The sequence below is a fragment of the Gavia stellata genome, chromosome 6, assembly GCF_030936135.1.
Source record: "Gavia stellata isolate bGavSte3 chromosome 6, bGavSte3.hap2, whole genome shotgun sequence".
Lineage (NCBI taxonomy): Eukaryota > Metazoa > Chordata > Aves > Gaviiformes > Gaviidae > Gavia > Gavia stellata.
The window spans coordinates 1,536,847-1,555,419 of NC_082599.1; the positions used below are offsets into that span (position 1 = coordinate 1,536,847).

The following is an 18,573-nucleotide window of genomic DNA, read 5'->3' on the forward strand; positions in this document are numbered from 1 at the left end:
TTTCCCAAAAAAATCCCCTTAACTCTGCCCCTCCCGGCTTTGGGCCACTCACGCGGTGACGAAGTCGAGCACGGCGGCGGTGGTGGCCCTGGCGATGGCTTGGACGGCGAGGACATCGCGGCAGCCGTAGGTGTCCCCGCAGTGAGCGTAGACCCCCACCAGTGTCACCTCCTCGGGGGCCTCCTGGGCGATGGCCCGGGCCAGCGCCAGGGCTCCGGGGTCCGTGGGGCCGCACGCCGGCTGCCGGCCAGGAGAAGGGTCCGAGTGTGGCTCGGGGGGTGTGGGGGCTTTGGGGGGGGGGGCTTTGATGCCCCATGTTGGGTGAGATGGTGGGGCTGGAGGCTTGGGGGGGATGTGGGGTGTCACCCCCCCATGGAGCATCCTGGGGGTGGGTGGGTGAAGATGGGGTTTGGGGGGGGTGTAGCTGAAATGTCCCATCGTGGGGGCTTTGGGTCACCTCTGCCCCATGGAGCACCCTTTAAGAATGACTTGGGGGGGGGGGCTTAAATGTCCCACCCTGGTTGAGCTGGGGGGTATATGGGGTGTCCCTGCCCCATTGAGCATCACGCGGTGGGTGGATGAAAATGGGGTTCGAGGCGGGGGGGGGGGTTAAATGGCCCATCATGGGGGCTGGGGGGCTTTAGGGCACCTCTCCCCATGGAGCATCCTTGAAGAATGACTTTTGGGGGGGCTTAAAGTCCCATCCTGGTTGGAGAGGGTGGAATGGGGGGGCCTGGTGTGTCCTTCCCCAATGGAGCATCCTTGAAGAACAACTTTTTGGTGGGGGTGGGGGTTCAGGGGGACATGGGGGGGTCCCTCCCCATGGACCATCCCTGTGGTGGGTGGGTGAAGATGGGGTTCGAGGCGGGGGGGCTTAAATGCCCCATCAGAGGGGCTTTGGGGCTTTGGGGCACCTCTCCCCATGGAGCATCCTTGAAGAACGACTTTGGGGGGGTGTCTTAAACACCCCACCCTGGTTGAGCTGGGGGGGTTCGGGGGGGAACAGGGAGCACCCCACCCATATCTCATCCCCCACCGAGCACCCGGGGAGGAAAGCACCCTTGCAGAAGCCGCGTGACACCCATCTCCCCCCCAGCCCCGAGCCCCACAGCACCCCGGCGTGGGGTGCACGGGGGGGGGTCACCTACCCCGGCCGCTGCCGCAGTCCAGCTTGAGCCAGAGGAGCCGGCGCTGGCCGGGGGGGCAGCGGGTGCCGGCGCAGCAGGGCCGGGGCGCGGGGGCAGTCGAGGAGGAGCTGGAAGGCCCCGAGGCGCTGGGCCAGCGCCGCGCACTCCCCCAGGGGCGCCCCCGGCAGCGGGTGGGCGCAGAGGATGTCGTCGAAGCCCCCCGCCGCCAAGAACCGCGCCTCGGCCAAGGTGGAGACGGCGATGCCCCGGCGGGTGCCGCCCGTGGCCAGTTCGGCACCTTCGCTGGGGGGGGTGAGGGTGGGGGGGGGGTGGGGGGGGTGCTGGGGGGTGCTGGGGGGATACTGGTGGGATACTGGGGGGGATACTGGGGGGATACTGGGGGGATGCTGGGGAGGATGCTGGGGGGATACTGGGGAGGAAACTTCGGAGGATACTGGGGGGATACTGGGGGGATGCTGGGGAGGATGCTGGGGGATACTGGGGGGATACTGGGGGGATACTGGGGGGATACTGGGGACCATGCTGGGGGGATGCTGGGGAGGATGCTGGGGGGATGCTGGGGAGGATACTTCGGAGGATACTGGGGGGATACTGGGGACTATGCTGGGGGGATGCTGGGGGATGCTGGGGAGGATGCTGGGGGGATGCTGGGGGGATACTGGGGACTATGTTGGGGGGATACTTGGGGGGATGCTGGGGAGGATGCTGGGGGGATGCTGGGGGGATACTGGGGAGGATACTGGGGGATACTTGGCGGGATACTGGGGAGGATGCTGGGGGGATACTGGGGGGATACTGGGGGGATACTGGGGGGATACTGGGGACCAGCTGGGGGATGCTGGGGAGGATGCTGGGGGGATGTGGGGAGGATACTTCGGAGGATACTGGGGGGATACTGGGGACTATGCTGGGGGGATGCTGGGGGATGGGGGATGCTGGGGAGGATGCTGGGAGCTGGGATACTGGGGACTATGTTGGGGGGATACTTGGGGGGATGCTGGGAGGATGCTGGGGGAATGCTGGGGGACTGGGGGATACTGGGAGGATACTGGGGATGGGGGATACTTGGGGCGGATAGCTGGGGAGGATGCTGGGGGGATGCTGGGGAGGATACTGGGGAGGATACTGGGGAGGATACTGTGACTGGGGACTGATGCTGGGGGATGCTGGGGATGCTGGGAGGATACTGGGGGGATTACTGGGGGATACTGGGGAGGATACTGGGGACTATGCTGGGGGATGCTGGGGGATGCTGGGGAGGATGCTGGGGAGGATACTGGGGAGGATTACTGGGGGGATACTGGGGAGGATACTGAGGGGATGCTGAGGGGATACTAGGGACTATACTGGGGGATGCTAGGGGATGCTGGGGGGATGCTGGGGGGGACGCTGGGGGGACACTGGGGGGATACTGGGCACTATGCTGGGGGATGCTAGGGGATGGCTGGGGAGGATGCTGGGGCATACTGGAGGGGATGCTGGGAGGATGCTGGGGCCTATGCTGGAGGGATACTGGAGGATGCTGGGGAGTGCTGGGGGATATTGGGGGGAATGCTGGGTGATGCTGGGGGGATGCTGGGGGGTGCCAGGGAGGATGCTGGGGGATACTTGGGGGATGCTGGGGAATGCTGGGGGGGATGGTGGGGGATGCTGGGGGGTGCTGGGGAGATGCTGTGGGATACTGGGAGGAGGATGCTGGTGGGGAAGGCAGGGGACACACTGGGCGGGTGCTGGGGAGGATGCTGGGGGGATACTGGGGAGAGATGCTGGTGGGGAAGGTGGGGGGTGCCGGGGAGGATGCTGGGGGAGAATGGGGGGATTTTGGGGGACACACTCACAGTGTCTTGTGGGTTTTGACGTGGGGGCGCAGGCGGAGGCTGAGGGCCTGGCAGCGCTCCCACATGCGCTCAGCGTTGCGCCGCATCGTCGCCTGGTCCAGGGTCAGCGCCGGGGTGGGCAGCAGCTCCAGGGGGCTCCCAGGCACATGTTGGTGCTGCGGGGGGGCAGGGAGCCGAGGGGGAGCCTGCCCGGCACCCAGTCCTGCCCCCAAACCTGCACCCACCCTGCACCCAGCCTTGCACCCACCCTGCACCCACCATGCACCCACTGTCCCCCCAACCTGTACCCACCATGCACTCACCCCCCAAAAAACCCGCACCCACCTTGCACCCACCCTGGACTCATCCTGCATCCACACCTGCACCCACCTTGCACCCATACCTGCACCCACCCCACCCCTGTGGGCACGGAGGTGGCTGCTGTGGGTCCCTGCGCCCTGGGTGGGGATTGGGGTCTGGGGGCCGGTGGGCTGAGCCCCCCCCCCCCCCCCAGGTCCCGGCACTGAGGGGTGGTTTGGGTGGGGACGGTTCTGGGGCAGCTCAGGGGGGTCCCCCCCGTACTGGGCACAGACCCCGGGGGTGCCCTTGGTCTCAGCTGGAGACTGGGACTGGGACACCTGGGACAGGGACAATGGGAACAGGGACATATGGGACTGGGACACCTGCGTCACCTCAGACAGGGACACTGGGAATGGGGACACCCGGGTCTGGGGCACCTGGGACTGGGGACACCTGCGATAGGGACACCTGGGACACCTGTGGGACATATGGGACTGGGACACCTGGGAGGGGGACACCTGGGAGAGGGACACCTGAGCCCCCATGGGAATGGGACACATGGGACTGGCACACCTGGCATAGGGACATATGGGACAGGGACACCTGGGTCACCTGGGGCAGGGATATTGGGAACAGGGACACCTGGGACTGGAACATACGGAACGGGGACACTGGGAACAGGGACAATTAGGACTGGGACCTGTGGGAATGGGAAACCTGGGACTGGGACACCTGGGTCAGGAACACCTGGGACTGGGACACTGGGAACGGCCACCTGGGCCCAAGATGGGGGACAGGGACACGCGTCCAGGCCCAGGTGGGATAAGGACATCCAAGCCCTCCAGCGGGGTCACCTCGGTGTCCCCACCAACACCCGGGACACCCACCACAAGGCTGTTGGGGGCGCAGGTCCTGGTGGCACCCTGAGCACCCATCCCTCTCCCCGCCCACCTGTCCATCTGTCCATCCATCCCGCCGTCCGGTGCTGCAGTGGCTCCCGGCTCAGCTCCGGTGGCTCCGGTGGCCCCTCCATGTGATGCCGTGGCACCCGCAGCCAGCCTTGGCCGGGGACAGAGGTTGCTGCCAGCCATGGGGGCCCCCCCGAGGGTGGCAGGGGCAGGGGAGGACACAGGCGCTGCGGCTGGGGACACTCAGCTTCCCCGGGACAGCACGGGGACAGCCTGCCAGCTCACTGGGGACAGCGGCCATCTACATAGTCCGGTGCCCGTGGCGGGATGAGGAAGGACGGCTGAGACCTTGCATGCTCGTGCTACATGTGCATGGGGCTGCTGAGACCTCCCGTGCTTGTGACACGTGGGTGGGTGGCTGCTGAGACCTGGCACGTTCATGACACGTGGGCACAGAGCTGTTGAGGGCTGAGGCCGCACGTGCTCGTGACACGTGCGCCCACGGCTGCTGAGAGCCCAGCTGCCCCGTGCTCGTGACACGTGGGTGACGGCTGCTGAGCCCCCCCTGCTCACGACATGGGGTGCATGGCTCTTGAGGCCCCCCACAGTCCTAATATGCGATTGCATGGCTGCTGAGACCTCCCATGCTCATGACATGCGGATAAATGGCTGCTGAGATCCCCCCATGCTTGTGACAGATGGGTGTATGGCTGCTGAGACCTCCCACACTCATGACATGTGTGCATACAGATGCTGAGACCCCCCCCACATGCATGACACCTGGATACAGGGCTACTGAGACCCCCCCATGCTCGTGACACATGGGTGCACAGCTGTTGACACCCCCCCCCCCATGCTCATGACATGTGGGTGCATGACTGCTGAGACCCCACCATGCTTGTGACACGTGGGTGCATGGCTGCTGAGACCCCCCCACTCGTGACACATGGGGATAAGGATGCTGAGACTCCCCCCCATTCATGACACGTGGGTGCACAATTACTGAGACCCCCCCGACTCATGACAATGTAGCTACACAGCTGTTGAGACCCCCCTACGCTCGTGACACATGGTTGCACGGCTGCTGAGACCCCCCCCCACTTGTGACATGAAGCTGCACAGTTGCTGAGACCCCCCCACGCTCGTGACATGTGGGTTTACAGCTGCTGAGACCCCCCACACTCATGACATGAAGCTGCATAGTTGCTGAGACCCCCCCACACTCATGACATGTAGGTTTACAGATGCTGAGCGCCCCCCCCCGCACACATGGGGTCCATGCCTGGTGAAACATGCCCCCCCCGCCCCCATGCCCTGTGGGTGAATGGCTGCTGAGCCCCCCCAACACTCATGACACGTGTGTCCCCATGTCCCAGCTGGCCGGGTCCTGCCGTGGGGGGGGTCCCGCTGGCCCCCTGCCCGGAGCACAGCCTGTGCTGGGATGGCCCCGCTATGTAGGGCAGGCGGAAAGGGCCCCGAAAACACCGGGAAGGGGGGGACACGGAGGGGGGGGGAGAACACACCGGGGGTGACACCAGGAGGGGGGTGACCCCGGGAGGGGACACCCCCCCATCCGGCGCGGGGCAGACAAGGGTCTTGCAGACGTTGATTTCCCATAGATATATTATTATTAATTTTTTTTTCTGTAAAAGATCTAAAAATGGATAGAAAAAAAAAAAAGGGGGGAGGGGGGACACACCGGCCGGCTCCTGGCCAGCGGGCACGGCGCGGGGGGACACGGGGGACGTGGCACCCCCCTTCCCAGCGAGGGGTCCCCGCCTCCTCCTCGCCCCCATCCCTTTGCGGGAAGGGGGGACACGTCCTCCTAAAATTGGGGGGGGGGCAATTCTGTGCCCCCCACCCCACCAGGGGCTGGATAAGGCCACGGGCGATGGGCTGAGCAGGCAGCGTGGGGCTCTGTGCCCCCCCTGGCTTTGTGGGGCGCAGGGGTCCCCCCCTGCTCCTCACTCCGTGCCGGGGGGGGCGCGGGGCACCCTGGGTGGGTGGTGGGTGGTGGGTGGGTGGGTGCCAGCCTAGGACTTGCCCTCGGCGGGGTTGTACTCCGTCTCGCCGGCCGAGACCTGGGAGATGCGCCGGGTGGAGCGCCACAGCCGGCGGTGGAACTGGCCCGGCCGCACCTGGGCGAGGGGCGAGGGGTGAGCACCCACTCCATGGCCCTGGCCCCGTCCCATTCCACATCCCCTTCTCCATCCCCTTCCAAATTGCCATCTGCTTCTCCGTCCCCATCCTCATCCCACTCTTCATTCCCATCACCTTCCAGCTCTCCATCCCTTTTCTCCATCCCCATCCTCATCCCCATCTGCTTCTCCATCCTCATCCCCTCCATCCCCTTCCAGATCCTCATCCGCTCCTCCATCCTCATACCCTTCCAAATGTCCATCTGCTTTTCCACCCCTGTCCTCATCCCCTTCTCCATCCTCTTCCAAACATCCATCATCCCCAGCCTCTTCCCCATCATCATCCCCAGCCCCTTCCAAACCCCAGCTTTTGCTCCACCCACACTCAGCCCCTTCCCCTTCCAAATCCCCATCCCTTCTCCCATCACCATCCTCATCCCCTTCCCCATCTCCATCTCCACCTCCATCCCCATCTCCATCTCCATCCCCTTCCCCACCTCCATCCCCATCTTCCTCCCCTTCCCCACCACCATCCCTTTCCCCATCCCCATCTCCACCACCATCCCCATCTCCACCACCATCCCCTTGCCCACCTCCATCTCCACCTCCATCCCCACCTCCATCCCCTTCCCCTTCCCCACCCCCTTCCCTATCTCCATCCCCTTCCCCATCTCCACCTCCATCCCCTTCCCCCTCCCCACCTCCTTCCCCCCTCCACCTCCATCCCCTTCCCCACCTCCATCCCCTTCCCCACCTCCATCTCCACCTCCATCCCCTTCCCCACCTCCATCCCCACCTCCATCCCCTTCCCCTTCCCCACCTCCCCTTCCCCACCTCCATCCCCTTCCCCACCCCCTTCCCCACCTCCCCTTCCCCACCTCCATCCCCTTTCCCTTCCCCACCTCCATCTCCATCTTCATCCCCATCCCCATCCCCATCCCCATCCCCTCCACACCTCCATCCCCAACCCCTTCCCCATCCCCACCTCCACTCCTATCCCCTTTCCATCCCCCTCCCCTCCCTTTCCCATATCCCGACCCCACCCCACCCCTGGGGCCAAGCAGAGGTCCCCAGCCCAGCAGCACCCAGCAGACACCGAGGCGTCACCCCCACACCTGGGCTGGGGGTCCACGCTCACCTCCGCGGGCTGCCCAGCCCCCACCACGATGAGCTTGCCATCCTCCAAGCCCACCAAGATGTGACTCTTCTCCTTGGTGACGGACACGCTGTGGACGGGCACCCGCATGGGCACGGGGGGCACGGCCGCCCTGAGGCTGCGAGAAGACGAGTGGTGGGATGGGACCCCTCGAGCTCCCCGGGCTCCCCAAGGGGGTGGTTGGGGCAGGACAAGGTGGGTGGTAGCGCTCACCTCTGGAGGTCACGGATCTCCAGCCCGCACCGCATGGTCCCCAGCACCACGAACTCCTCCGTCAGGCACATGGCCGTCACCTCCTCATCCAGCGGGATGGAGGAGAGGTGCTTCCCATTCACCGAGTAGAGGTGCAGCGCAAACCTGTCCTGAAAGACAGAGCAAAGAGGGGGGGGGGACACACACGCTGACGGTGACGAGGAGGGGGACATAGGGACACCTGGCCGTACCTTCAAGCAGGCTCGTTGACCCACGGCGGTCTGGGCGACCACCTGCCCCTCCGGCCCCACGGCCAGGTGGGAGAGGACGGCGGGTGGTGAGCTCTCGCCGGGCGGCCGCAGGGACCGGATGAAGAGACCCCGGCGGATGGTGTGGATGATGATGGTGCCATCCTACGGGAGGAAGGGGACACAGGGTGATGATGGCGGCACTGGCCACCCTGCCGCCCACCCCACCACCCCAGCTCACCTTGGAGCCCGACACCGCCATGTCCAGCTCAGTGCTGATGGCCACGCACGTCACCTCAGCGTCGTGGCCGTACAGGACCTGGACGGGTTTCGGAGCCAAGCCGCTGGAAAACCCACCCTGGCGTTGGGGACACGGGGACCTCAGTGACCTGGTGGCAGCGCCCACCGCGAGCCACCCCATCCAGAGCACGGGGGTAAGGGTCAACCCCCTACCTGCTGTAGGACCTGCCACACCATGCAGGTGGTGTCCCGGGACCCAGAAATGAGGTAGATGCCACACAGGTCAAGCGCCAGGCAGGTGACAACATCTGTGACACCCAGAGGGACACCATGAGGTGCTGGTGCCATCCCACTGCACTCGGCACCCCGACCCCACAGGACGGCACCAAGATGTGTTTTGGGGTGTGGAGATGCTGCTAACCCTAACCCCATCCCGGCTCTGAGATGGAGCCTGGACCGCCCCCAAAAGATGGGAGACACTGGGAGATGTCCCCTGCCCACTCACGTGTCCCCTGCCTGCCCCCATGGCCCTACAAACCCATCGGGGCATCACCGGACCTTCACCATCGGAGGAGGACGTACCTATGTGCCGGGTGATGTGCCCAACGACCTTCCCTTTTGCCAGCGAGGTGACGCGGAGGCTGTTGTCCCAATGTCCCCCGCTGAAGAGCAGCTTCCCGTCGGGGGACACGGCCAGCGTGCGGGAGCAGAGGTCCACGCCGGGGGCGAAGGGGCCCTGCAGGAAGCGCTGGGTCCTGGTGAGGAGGGACATGGGATGGTGGCAGAGTCACGAGCGGGCTGGTGGCACCTCCGGGGACCATCCCTGTGGACCACGTCCCCGACTCACTTTGCGTTGGAGACGGTGGGGTCTTTGGTGAAGCTGAAGTAATTGGAGATGTTCTTGTCGTAGGGTAACCAGTTATGGGTCCCCAACAAGCCGTTGGCACTCACGGTGACCTGGGCAGAGATGGAGATGGAGGTGACACAGTTCCCACCACTGGAGCCCTCCTGGGGTTTGGTCCCGGTCCCCCGGGCCAGCAGCATGCACCCCCGCCTCAGTTTCCCCGCGCTCACCAGGACATCGGGTGATCCCTGAGTGATGAAGGAGTGCGCCTGATTCTTGGGGACCACGGCTTGCACCAGGGCCACCCCATCGCTGATGCCCTGCACGGAGACAGCAACCGGTGGGCACCCTCCTGGCCACCTCCACCCCCCAATCCTGGCCAGGGCCCCCCCCCGGGGTTGTCCTCACCTCCACGAAGAAGGACTTGAGCTGGTCCAGGTTCTCGAAGACGTTGGGCGAGCGGGTGTCAAGGCGGGCCAGCCTCCGGGCAGCGCTCTCTGCCGAAAGCCGGGCAGGATGAGGTTCCTGGGGGGGGGGGGGGGGCGCGAGGGAACCCATGAGAAGGGGGGTGGCCCCCCAAAAGGGGCTATTTTTTCGGGGTGGGGGTTTGAGGTACCTTGAGCAGCTGGCAGGGCGTCTGCCCAAAGTTGCTGATGATGCCCTCCAGAGCCTTCCTCTGCGTCTCGTCGGCGATGGCGTCCAGGTCCACGGCCCCTGGGGATGGGGATGGTCATGGGGGGCCACCTGGCAGGTGCCCCCCCACCTCCCCGCCCCACAGCTCACCCTCGTAGGTGCAGTAGTAGAAGACGTTGAGGGCCTCCACGGCAGCCGGGCCTCGTTGCTTGTACCCGAAAATGAGGTCAATCCACTCGTGGAGGTGGGCTGAGACATACTCTGACTCCTGCCCAAGGATGGGGCATCAGGGTGGGCTGGGAACGGCCACCACCCCCTGTAATGACCCCCCCCCAGGGGTGGGAGTGGAGGAGGGGTTGGGGTGAGCTCCACCATCTCACCAGGGCTTTGCGGTGCTGGTAGATGAAGTCTTCGCGGGAGCGCGCCCACCGGGGCAGCACCACGTCGCCCACCTTCTCGTTGGAGAGCTGCAGGCAGCCCAGGTCGAAGCCTGGAGGCAGAGCAGGCAGGGGGTGAGGGACACCAACCTCCGCCACGCTCCCATGGGTGCTGTCCCCATGGTGGGGATGATGGGGGTCCCTTACCGTTCTGGTTTTCCAGGAACTCAGGGAAGTAGAAGAACTCGGGGATGAGCTCCTTGACGTCCACGGGGTTCTCCATGCGGGCTTGCCATGCCGCCGGCACCGAGTGGAACTGCCGGTCCGAGCAGTCGAACCTGGTGGCACAGGACACCCGGTTGGAGCCCGCTCGTCCCCCCAAATGTCCCCTCCTCGGGGTCCCTCCACTGGGCGCCCACCTGCCGCTCTGCAGCTGGATGTGGAGGGTGGTGAAGGGCTCGGTGCGGATCAGGTAGTGCATGACGCCCGCCGCGTTGGAGTAGTGTGTGCCGTAGTGGAACTTGTCCACGGTGCCTGTGGGGTCCTCGAAGCTCTCGTACCTGGGGGTGAGGTGGGGGGGGTCCACTGGGAGCTGGCCAGGTGTTCCCTGCATCCCCCATCCCTCATTTTTGGGGTACTCACTTCTCCTTCACGTCCCGGGCGTGCCGCTCGTTGGCCACGCCGATGGGCTTGGACAGGTCCCGAAACACGGCTGGGTCGGTAAGGTCGAGGGTCTCTGAGACGTAATCCCGCAGGATCCAGGGGAACTGGGTGGGGGCGGGAGGTGGGTGAGGCTGGGGGGGGGGCACGGGCTCACTGCGGGGATGGTGGGGGGGACATGGGGCTCACCACAGGGTACTGGGAGAGGTCGTTGTAGGTGCGCCCCGCGATCGTGTTCAGCTGCATGAGGTACTCAAAGTTGGAGATCTCCCGCAGGACCCATTTCTAGAGTGAAGGGAGGGTGGTTGAGATGGGCTGGGGGGGCAGGAGAGGGGGCACACACCCCCATCCCATGGCCATCCCTGTCCCACGGCCATCCCCGGTCCCATGGCCATCCCCATCTCACGGCCATCCCTGGTCCCATGGCCATCCTCATCCCATGGCCATCCCTGGTCCCATGGTCATCCTCATCCCATGGCCATCCCCAGTCCCACGGCCATCCCCATCTTACGGCCATCCCTGGTCCCATGGCCATCCTCATCCCATGGCCATCCCTGGTCCCATGGTCATCCTCATCCCATGGCCATCCCCGGTCCCACGGCCATCCCCATCTTACAGCCATCCCTGGTCCCATGGCCATCCTCATCCCATGGCCATCCCTGGTCCCATGGTCATCCTCATCCCATGGCCATCCCCGGTCCCACGGCCATCTCCATCCCATGGCCATCCCCGGTCCCACGGCCATCTCCATCTCACAGCCATCCCTGGTCCCATGGCCATCCCCAGCTCACGGCCATCCCTGGTCCCATGGTCATCCTCATCCCATGGCCATCGCCGGTCCCACGGCCATCTCCATCCCATGGCCATCCCTGGTCCCACGGCCATCCCTGGTCCCACACTGGCCCCCTCCCCTTTGCCCTCCGGGAAGAGGGGATATGGGGTGGGGCTGGGCAAGGTGGAGGCGGGTACCTGGGTGAGCCCCGAGGCTTTCAGCAACTCCTGGGGCGAGCGGCTGCCAAAGTAGATCTGATTAGGGGGACGCAGGCCGAGGATGCAGGAGTACACCTTGTTCCTCACCTGGGGGGGATGCAGGTAGGACGTGGAGTGGCCGGAGCCTGGGCAGTGCCGTGGCACCGGGAGGGATTTTAGGGCGGGGAAAGGGTGCCACCACCTTTTTTTTGAAGTTGAGGAAGTAGTTGGCCTGGTCAATGAAGAAGAGCTCGAGCGCGGAGCGGCGCAGGTTGTAGCGGCGCAGGTGGACCTCGCGCAGGTGGGACAATGGGCGCTTGAAGTCGTAGCCGATCCCTGCTGAGATGGGGGGGCACAGAGCCCTGCGGGCATCACCATCCACCCGGACCCCCGTTCCCTGAGGCAGGGACGGGGGCCAGCATCGTCCTGGGGCTGGGAGGAGCCCACCCCCAAAACAACCAGCACCCGGTGTGATGGGCTTCTGGGGGAGATGGGATGGGTGGGGGGGGTTCCTCACCCCGCCTTGCTGCAGGGACCCCCTGAGGAGCACACGCTGTTACCTCCCTCCGTCTCCTCCTTCTCGCTGCTGCCGTCGTAGAAGTAGACGTGCTGGGTCGTCACCTCCAGGCGGCCGGGGACAACGGCCACCGTTGTGATGAGCTCGCAGTCCTCCGAGACCACCAGCTTCTCCCGCTGGTTCTGCTCCTTGGGCTCAGCCCTGGGTGACACAGGGGGGCGAGAAGACCCCGGTGACACCCCCAGCCTGGGCGAGCCAGCGCCATGGCAGGGGATGGGGACACTCACTGGTTGTCCAGGACGGGGAGGTCCTCCTCAGCCAGTTGGTCATCCTCCAGCTCGCTCACCTTGGCCTCCTTGGCCATGGCGAGTGGGAGGGACTCGGCGGGGTTGTGGAGGTGGTCAGCTCCTGAAATGAGGAGGGGTTCAGCAGGTCCCCCTGGTCCCCCACAGCTGGGAGACAAGTCCTGCGAAGGGCCCCCATCCCACCCCGCAACCTCAATGGGGTCCAGGACAGCTCCCAGCTCAACCCCACCACGTGCATCCAAACAGTGGCACCCCCTTGCCTGTGGCATGGGGGGACCCCTGGGTGCCCCACTCCCATCAGCCTCACCCAGGTTGTCCCGAAGGGCGCTGGCCTCCAAGTGTTGGTCAAAATTCAGGTTGGGCACCAGCTTCAGCCTCATCCGGGAGTAGGTCTCGGCGCTCGACAGCTTCCAGCGAACCTCCGGTGGGTTCCTGGGGGGCAGGCGGGGGTGAGGCACCCCAGGGACCCCCAGCTGTGCCACCCCTCCCTGGGGACCGAGGCGGGGGCTCACCGGTCAGCCCAGGCAGAGCGGGGCGAGGTGAGGAGGCGGCACAGGGACCTCCACTGCTTCAGCACGGTGCCGTGGTGGTTGTTGGCCTGCTTGAGCACGTTGGCGTGCCGGGCGTTTTCCGCCTTGGAGCGCTTCGCTGCTGGCTCCAGCACCAGGTCCTGCCAAGGGAGCAGGAGAGTGAAGTGACAGGAGGGCTGGGGCTTGGGGACATCCCTGAGGCGAGGAGCACGTCCATGGGGTGATGTCCCCAGGGCAAGGAAAACGTCCCCAGGATGATGTACTTGGGGTGAGGAGCACGTCCCTGGGCTGATGTCCCCAGGATGAGGAGCACATCCCCAGAACAATGTCCCCAGGATGAGGAGCACTTCCTGAGCGCAATGTCCCCAGCGTAAGGAGCACGTCCCCAGGACGACATCCCCAGAATGAAGAGCACATCCCCAGGATTAATAGCCCCAGGGTGAGGAGCATGTCCCTAGAATGACATCCCCAGAGTAAGGAGCACGTCCCCAAGGTAATGTCCTTGGCGTGAGGAACACATCCCCAGGATGATGTCCCTGGGGTGAGGAGCATGTATGCAGAGCGAGGAGCACATCCCTAGAATGATGTCCCTGGATATCATCCCCAGGATAATGACCCCAGTATGAGGAGCATGTCCCCAGAATGATGTCCCCAGGATGAGGAGGACATCCTGAGGATGATGTCCCCAGAGTGAGGAGGACCTCCCCAGGATGACATCCCTAGGATGAAGAGCACATCCCCAGGATTAATGTCCCCAGGGTGAGGAGAACTTCCCTGGGGTGAGGAGCATGTCCCCAGGATGACATCCCTGGGGTGAGCGGCACATCGCCATGACCCCCGGATGATGTCCCTGGGGTGAGGAGCACGTCCCCAGGGTGAGGAGCACATCCCTGAAACAACGTCCCTGGGTTGACGAGCACATCTCCGGGATGATGTCCCCGGGATGAGGAGCATATCCCGAGGACCATGTCCCCGGGGTGAGGAGGATGTCCTCAGGATGACATCCTCGGAATGAGGAGCACATCCCCAGGATTAATACCCCCAGGCAGAGGAGCACATCCCTAGGATGACATTCCCAGAGCAAAGAGCACATCCCCTGGATGACACCTTTAGGGTGAGGTGCATGTCCCCAGGATGAGGAGCACATCCCCATGGTGATGTCCCAGGGGCGAGGAGCAGGCAGTACCTGGAACGTCTTGCGGCTGGCCACCTTCTCCTGCTCCCGCCGCTGGGAGCTGCTCATCATGGCATCGTAGCAGGCATTCCAGAAATTGGACATGTGGTCGTGGCTCTTGGCGAAGGTGTCCATCTCAAACTGGGCCATGGTGGGTTGCACCTACCAAGAGAACCGGGACAAGAGGGGAGGCGTTTGCAGGGCTTGGCACCCACCAACCATCACTCAGGCTATGAGCATCCCTGCCCTGGAGGTCGCCCCTGCAGGCTGTCCCAAACCGGTGGTGACATGGGGACCGTGCCGCAGCACAGACCCATTCCTAAGCCTGGGAAGGTGTTCCCCCAATGGCGATGCCACCCCATGCCCCACGGCACCCACGTGCTTCTCGATGAAGCTTCTCCACTCCGGGGTGGTGCAGAAGAGCTGGAAGTCCTCGTAGAAAGTGGGGCTGCCGTTGGTGGGGGGCAGTGAGGGCAGGAAGAGCTGCAGCTGCAGGGTCTCGTAGCACTGGTCCATCAGCGTACGGACAATGGGCACCAACCAGGAGAAGGTTTCTGACTTGGCGTCCAACGAGCGTCGCAGCGGAGTCTCCAGCTTGCCCAGCAGGTAGCAAGCCTCATCCTTTTTGGGGGCCGAGGAGGTCTGCAGCAGGCTGTGCAGCTTCACGTACGCCAGCGAGTGCAGCTGGAGGGGACATGGGACATGCGATGGGGCCACCTGCCCTGCCCCAAGGGCTGGGGTCTCACCCCAAGCCCCAGGAAAGGGTGGCCCACCTGGGGGTCCTGCAGCATGATGTAGCCCACGAGGATGCGTAGACCCGTCTGGGCCATCTCCTTGAGGTCAGAGGTGCCGTTGGCCAGGTGGTACCAGACGCCCAGCTTGTCCAGCAGACTGCTCACCCCCTCGTAGATCTGGGGGGGCACAGTGAGCCCCCCTGCCCGGCCACGCACCCCCCCACCTCTCCGGCCGGGCGGGTGCAAAGCCACCAGCTCAGTCCCCATCGCCCAGCCACCCTCGGCTTTGCTTGACATGGGTTTGGGTTACGGGTCGGGGTTAGGATTAAGGTTTAGGGGTAGGGTAGAGCCCCAACCCAAACTAGTCAGGGGTTGGCATGACGGTTATGGGTTGGGGCTTAGGGTATGTGTTTATGGTAAGGGTGTAGGGTTAGGGTGAAGGGTTAGGACTGGGGTTAGGGCTAGGGTATAGGTTTGTGGTTAGGGCTGAGGTTTACGGCAAGGATGTAGGGTTAAGGTTTAGGATTAGGATTTAGGAGGTACAATTAGATCAATAAATTATGAGTTAAGGTTAGGGCTTAGGGTATGGGATTAGGATTTTGGTTTAAAGTAAGGGTGTAGGGTTAAGGTTAAGGGTTGGGATTGGGGTTAGGGCCAGGGCATAGAACTGGGGCTAGGGCTGAGGTTTATGGCAAGGATGTAGAGTTAAGGTTTAGGATTAGGATTTAGGAGGTATAGTTATGAGTTAGGGTTATGGTTTAGGGTTAGAGCTTAGGGTATAGGGCTAGGGTTTGGGGTTTACAGTATAGTGTGGGGTTAAGGTTAAAGTTTAGGATTAGGGGTTAGGGTTAGGATTTAGGATCAGGGTTAGGGTTTACAGCAAGAGTGTATGGTTAGGGTTTACAGCAAGGGTTAGGGTTAGATTTATAGGTTATACGTTAGGGGTAGGTTTTAGGGTTATATCTTAGTGTATAGGGTTAGACTATAGGGCTGGGTTTATGATAAGGGTATAGGGTTAGGGTTAAGGGTTAGGACTGGGTTTAGGGCTAGGGTGTAGGATTTCGGTTAGGGTTGAGGTTTACGGCAAGGACGTAGGGTTAAGGTTTAGGATTTGGATTTAGGTAGTATGGTTAGATTTGCAGGTTATGAGTTAGGGTTATGGTTTAGGGTTAGGGCTTAGGGGGTTGGGTTTATGGTAAGGGTGTAAGGTTAAGATTAAAGTTTAGGATTAGCGGTTAGGAATTAGGATCAGGGTTAGGGTTTACAGCAAAGGTGTAGGGTTAGATTTACAGGTTTTGAGTTAGGGATAGGTTTTAGGGTCAGATCTTAGCATATAGGGTTAGAGTATAGGACTGCATTTATGGTGACAGTGTAGGGCTAGAGTTAAGGGTTAGGGTTATGGTATAGGATTGGGCTTCACAGCAAGGATGCAGGGTTAGGGTTAAGGCTTAGGGTTAGAGTTGGGGTTTATGGCAAGGGCGTAGGGCTAGGGCTAAGTTTTAGGGGTTAGGGTTGGATTTACTGGTTAGGGGTTAGGGTTACGGTTTAGGATTAAGGCACAAGTTATTTTCTAAGGTTAGGTTCAAGGGCTGCAGGTAGGAGCAGGGTTTAGGGTCAGGGCTAACATCCGGGGCTAGGGGTTAGCATTAGGGTTCAGAGCTCGGGTTTGGGACCAGGACCCCCTGCTCGTGCCCATCTACCTTCTCGCTCCACAGGGCCTGGTTGCTGTGTCCCTCAGAGAACAAGAAGTCCTGGAGCAGCCGCAGCAGCTTGAGGGCGTTGTGAGTGAGACCGGGCAGGGCGGTTGGCCCCGACTCCTTCAGGTCCGTCAGCGCCGACTCCAGCATCATCTCCAGCAGGCTGCGGGACAGCAGGCGGCTCCGTAGGGTGGTCCTCCCTTGGGATGCACCCCACCGGATGCCATTCCAGACCCGGGCAGGACTCACCTGCGCTTGATCTCATCGGGGGGCCGCACAAGCTCACACGCCGTCCCCAGCTTGGTGAGGACGGAGAAGACCTGCCCACGTTCCCTCCACGCTGCGTCATCCCAGCCCTCCACCCCGCGCCAGGTCACTGAGAAGACGATGTTGGTCAAGAGGTTGCACAGCTCCTCCTCAGGTGTTTGCTGCCAACGGAGAGGAAGGGTGAGAGGTCCAGCGCCCAGCGTAGCCCGGGGTGGTGGGCACGATTGTTTGGGGCTCACCTGGGGGTTGCTGGTGTTGGAGACGTTGTCGCTGGGCAGCGCGTCCTGGTAGCTGCTCTCATCCAGGACGTTTGAGAGGCTGGAGCTCTTGCGTGCTCGCATCCCTGGGAAGGGCTTGAAGCTCTCCAGGGGTGAGGGGGTGCCGGGGCCGCTGGCGGGGGTCTGCGTGCCACTCTCAGCTGTGGCAATGGAGCTGGTGCTGGCCAGGTCGAGCCCCAGATCAAAGGGTGAGGTGGAGAAGGGCGAGAGCGGGTGGTAGACACCATCGAAGGGAGGACCATCGCCAGGATTGGAGGATGAGCGGCTGGCCCGGTCGGAGGAGTCGAAAGACTTGAAGTTGTAGGAGTGGAAGGACTTGGTGCGGCCGCCTGGGGAGATGGAGTGGTCGGAGAAGCCCTCGGAGAGCTCCTGGTCCGAGGCCTCATAGCCCAGCGGCAGGAAGACGTCCAGCTCCTGCAGCTCAGTCGGCGGCGGGCTCATCCCCTCTTTGCCGGGGGAGTCTGAGAAGCGGAGGAGGTCCAGGCAGCCCTCGTTGCCCGCGATGCTCAGGCTGTGCTGGCGGGACTCATAGGACTGTTTGACGTAGAGCTTGGTGAGCGTGTCCTGCCAGCCGGCCAACCTCGCCAGCTGCTTCACCATGTCCTGCTGCGCGTAGATCAAGTGGAAGAGCTGCAAGAGAAAGCCGGGGGAGACGCGATGATGTTGCCCCAGCTCCTGGTAGCCTCTTGGGGTGTTGGCTCCTCCGAGGGGCAGGATGTTTGAGCACCCCAGATCCTCCTTAACCATCATGGAGCACTGGGGTTGCACCACCCCCATGCTGGCACGTCCACATGCCGGCAGCCCTGTGCACGGGGTGTTACCACCATCCCCGTGGCCCCCGCGTTCGGGAGCAGCCGGGTGCCCTTGGGTGGCTCCAGGGAGCTCAGCCCCAGGGCGACCGCTCGGTCACAGCTCCTTGTGCCCATGGTCCCACTCACCTTGCGGCAGATATCAAGCCGGACAGTCAACTCAGCCCGGTGGGACAGGTAAACCACGGCCACCAGGTCCTTGTAGTTGGGGGGGTCTGTGGACAAGGAGAGAGAGTACGGCAGTGGGACAGGTCCTTCTGTCCCCAAAAGTCACCAAAGGCCTCCAGCCCCAAGACCGGCTGAGCCTTGTGGGAAGCCACCAGTGATAACCCCATAGCACACGTTCAGGATGGGTGGCCAGGGCCAGCCTGGTTTCGGCAGGGCACGTGGTACCTGCCCCGAGGACCTGCTCCGAGAGGCAGCGGAAGAGCAGCATGGAGCCGGGGACATCGCTGAGGCAGGCGATGAGCCCCTGGTACCCAATGTCCTTCAGCTTCAGGCGGTTCTTGCTGCGCTCGGGGACCTTCTCATACTTCAGCATCTTGTAGAGGACCTGATAAGGCAGAGAGGGGTGGCTACCCTGCTGTGGCAAAGCCCCCAGCTGCTGGGGATAGAAAGAGGTTGGTGCTGGA

The 18,573-nt window shown here is 63.3% G+C and overlaps 2 protein-coding genes across 2 annotated transcripts in view; both read right to left on the reverse strand.

The window, feature by feature from the left end:
• The window catches only part of LOC132317211 (D-serine dehydratase-like), a 6,483-nt gene extending 3,117 nt beyond the window's left edge, over window positions 1-3,366 (reverse strand). Inside the window, 6 exon segments of the mRNA XM_059818764.1 lie at window positions 53-228; window positions 230-240; window positions 1,149-1,203; window positions 1,205-1,430; window positions 2,987-3,141; window positions 3,322-3,366. Of these exon segments, the coding sequence (XP_059674747.1) occupies window positions 53-228; window positions 230-240; window positions 1,149-1,203; window positions 1,205-1,430; window positions 2,987-3,141; window positions 3,322-3,366 (668 nt within the window).
• A 2,840-nt stretch (window positions 3,367-6,206) lies between these two features.
• Window positions 6,207-18,573, reverse strand: part of NBEAL2 (neurobeachin like 2) — a 31,285-nt gene continuing 18,918 nt past the window's right edge. The window contains exons 25-55 of the mRNA XM_059819066.1: window positions 18,335-18,494; window positions 18,071-18,156; window positions 17,094-17,762; window positions 16,837-17,015; window positions 16,591-16,750; window positions 14,930-15,067; window positions 14,535-14,840; window positions 14,169-14,318; window positions 12,965-13,122; window positions 12,760-12,884; window positions 12,435-12,555; window positions 12,191-12,348; window positions 11,833-11,966; window positions 11,631-11,738; window positions 10,851-10,946; window positions 10,644-10,768; window positions 10,421-10,561; window positions 10,209-10,339; window positions 10,005-10,114; window positions 9,775-9,892; window positions 9,608-9,705; window positions 9,400-9,516; window positions 9,222-9,311; window positions 8,995-9,104; window positions 8,730-8,902; window positions 8,361-8,455; window positions 8,149-8,265; window positions 7,911-8,072; window positions 7,681-7,829; window positions 7,450-7,585; window positions 6,207-6,311 (exon numbers count right to left, since the gene is read on the reverse strand). Of these exons, the coding sequence (XP_059675049.1) occupies window positions 6,207-6,311; window positions 7,450-7,585; window positions 7,681-7,829; window positions 7,911-8,072; window positions 8,149-8,265; window positions 8,361-8,455; window positions 8,730-8,902; window positions 8,995-9,104; window positions 9,222-9,311; window positions 9,400-9,516; window positions 9,608-9,705; window positions 9,775-9,892; window positions 10,005-10,114; window positions 10,209-10,339; window positions 10,421-10,561; window positions 10,644-10,768; window positions 10,851-10,946; window positions 11,631-11,738; window positions 11,833-11,966; window positions 12,191-12,348; window positions 12,435-12,555; window positions 12,760-12,884; window positions 12,965-13,122; window positions 14,169-14,318; window positions 14,535-14,840; window positions 14,930-15,067; window positions 16,591-16,750; window positions 16,837-17,015; window positions 17,094-17,762; window positions 18,071-18,156; window positions 18,335-18,494 (4,725 nt within the window). The remainder of the gene's footprint in view (window positions 6,312-7,449; window positions 7,586-7,680; window positions 7,830-7,910; window positions 8,073-8,148; window positions 8,266-8,360; window positions 8,456-8,729; window positions 8,903-8,994; window positions 9,105-9,221; window positions 9,312-9,399; window positions 9,517-9,607; window positions 9,706-9,774; window positions 9,893-10,004; window positions 10,115-10,208; window positions 10,340-10,420; window positions 10,562-10,643; window positions 10,769-10,850; window positions 10,947-11,630; window positions 11,739-11,832; window positions 11,967-12,190; window positions 12,349-12,434; window positions 12,556-12,759; window positions 12,885-12,964; window positions 13,123-14,168; window positions 14,319-14,534; window positions 14,841-14,929; window positions 15,068-16,590; window positions 16,751-16,836; window positions 17,016-17,093; window positions 17,763-18,070; window positions 18,157-18,334; window positions 18,495-18,573) is intronic.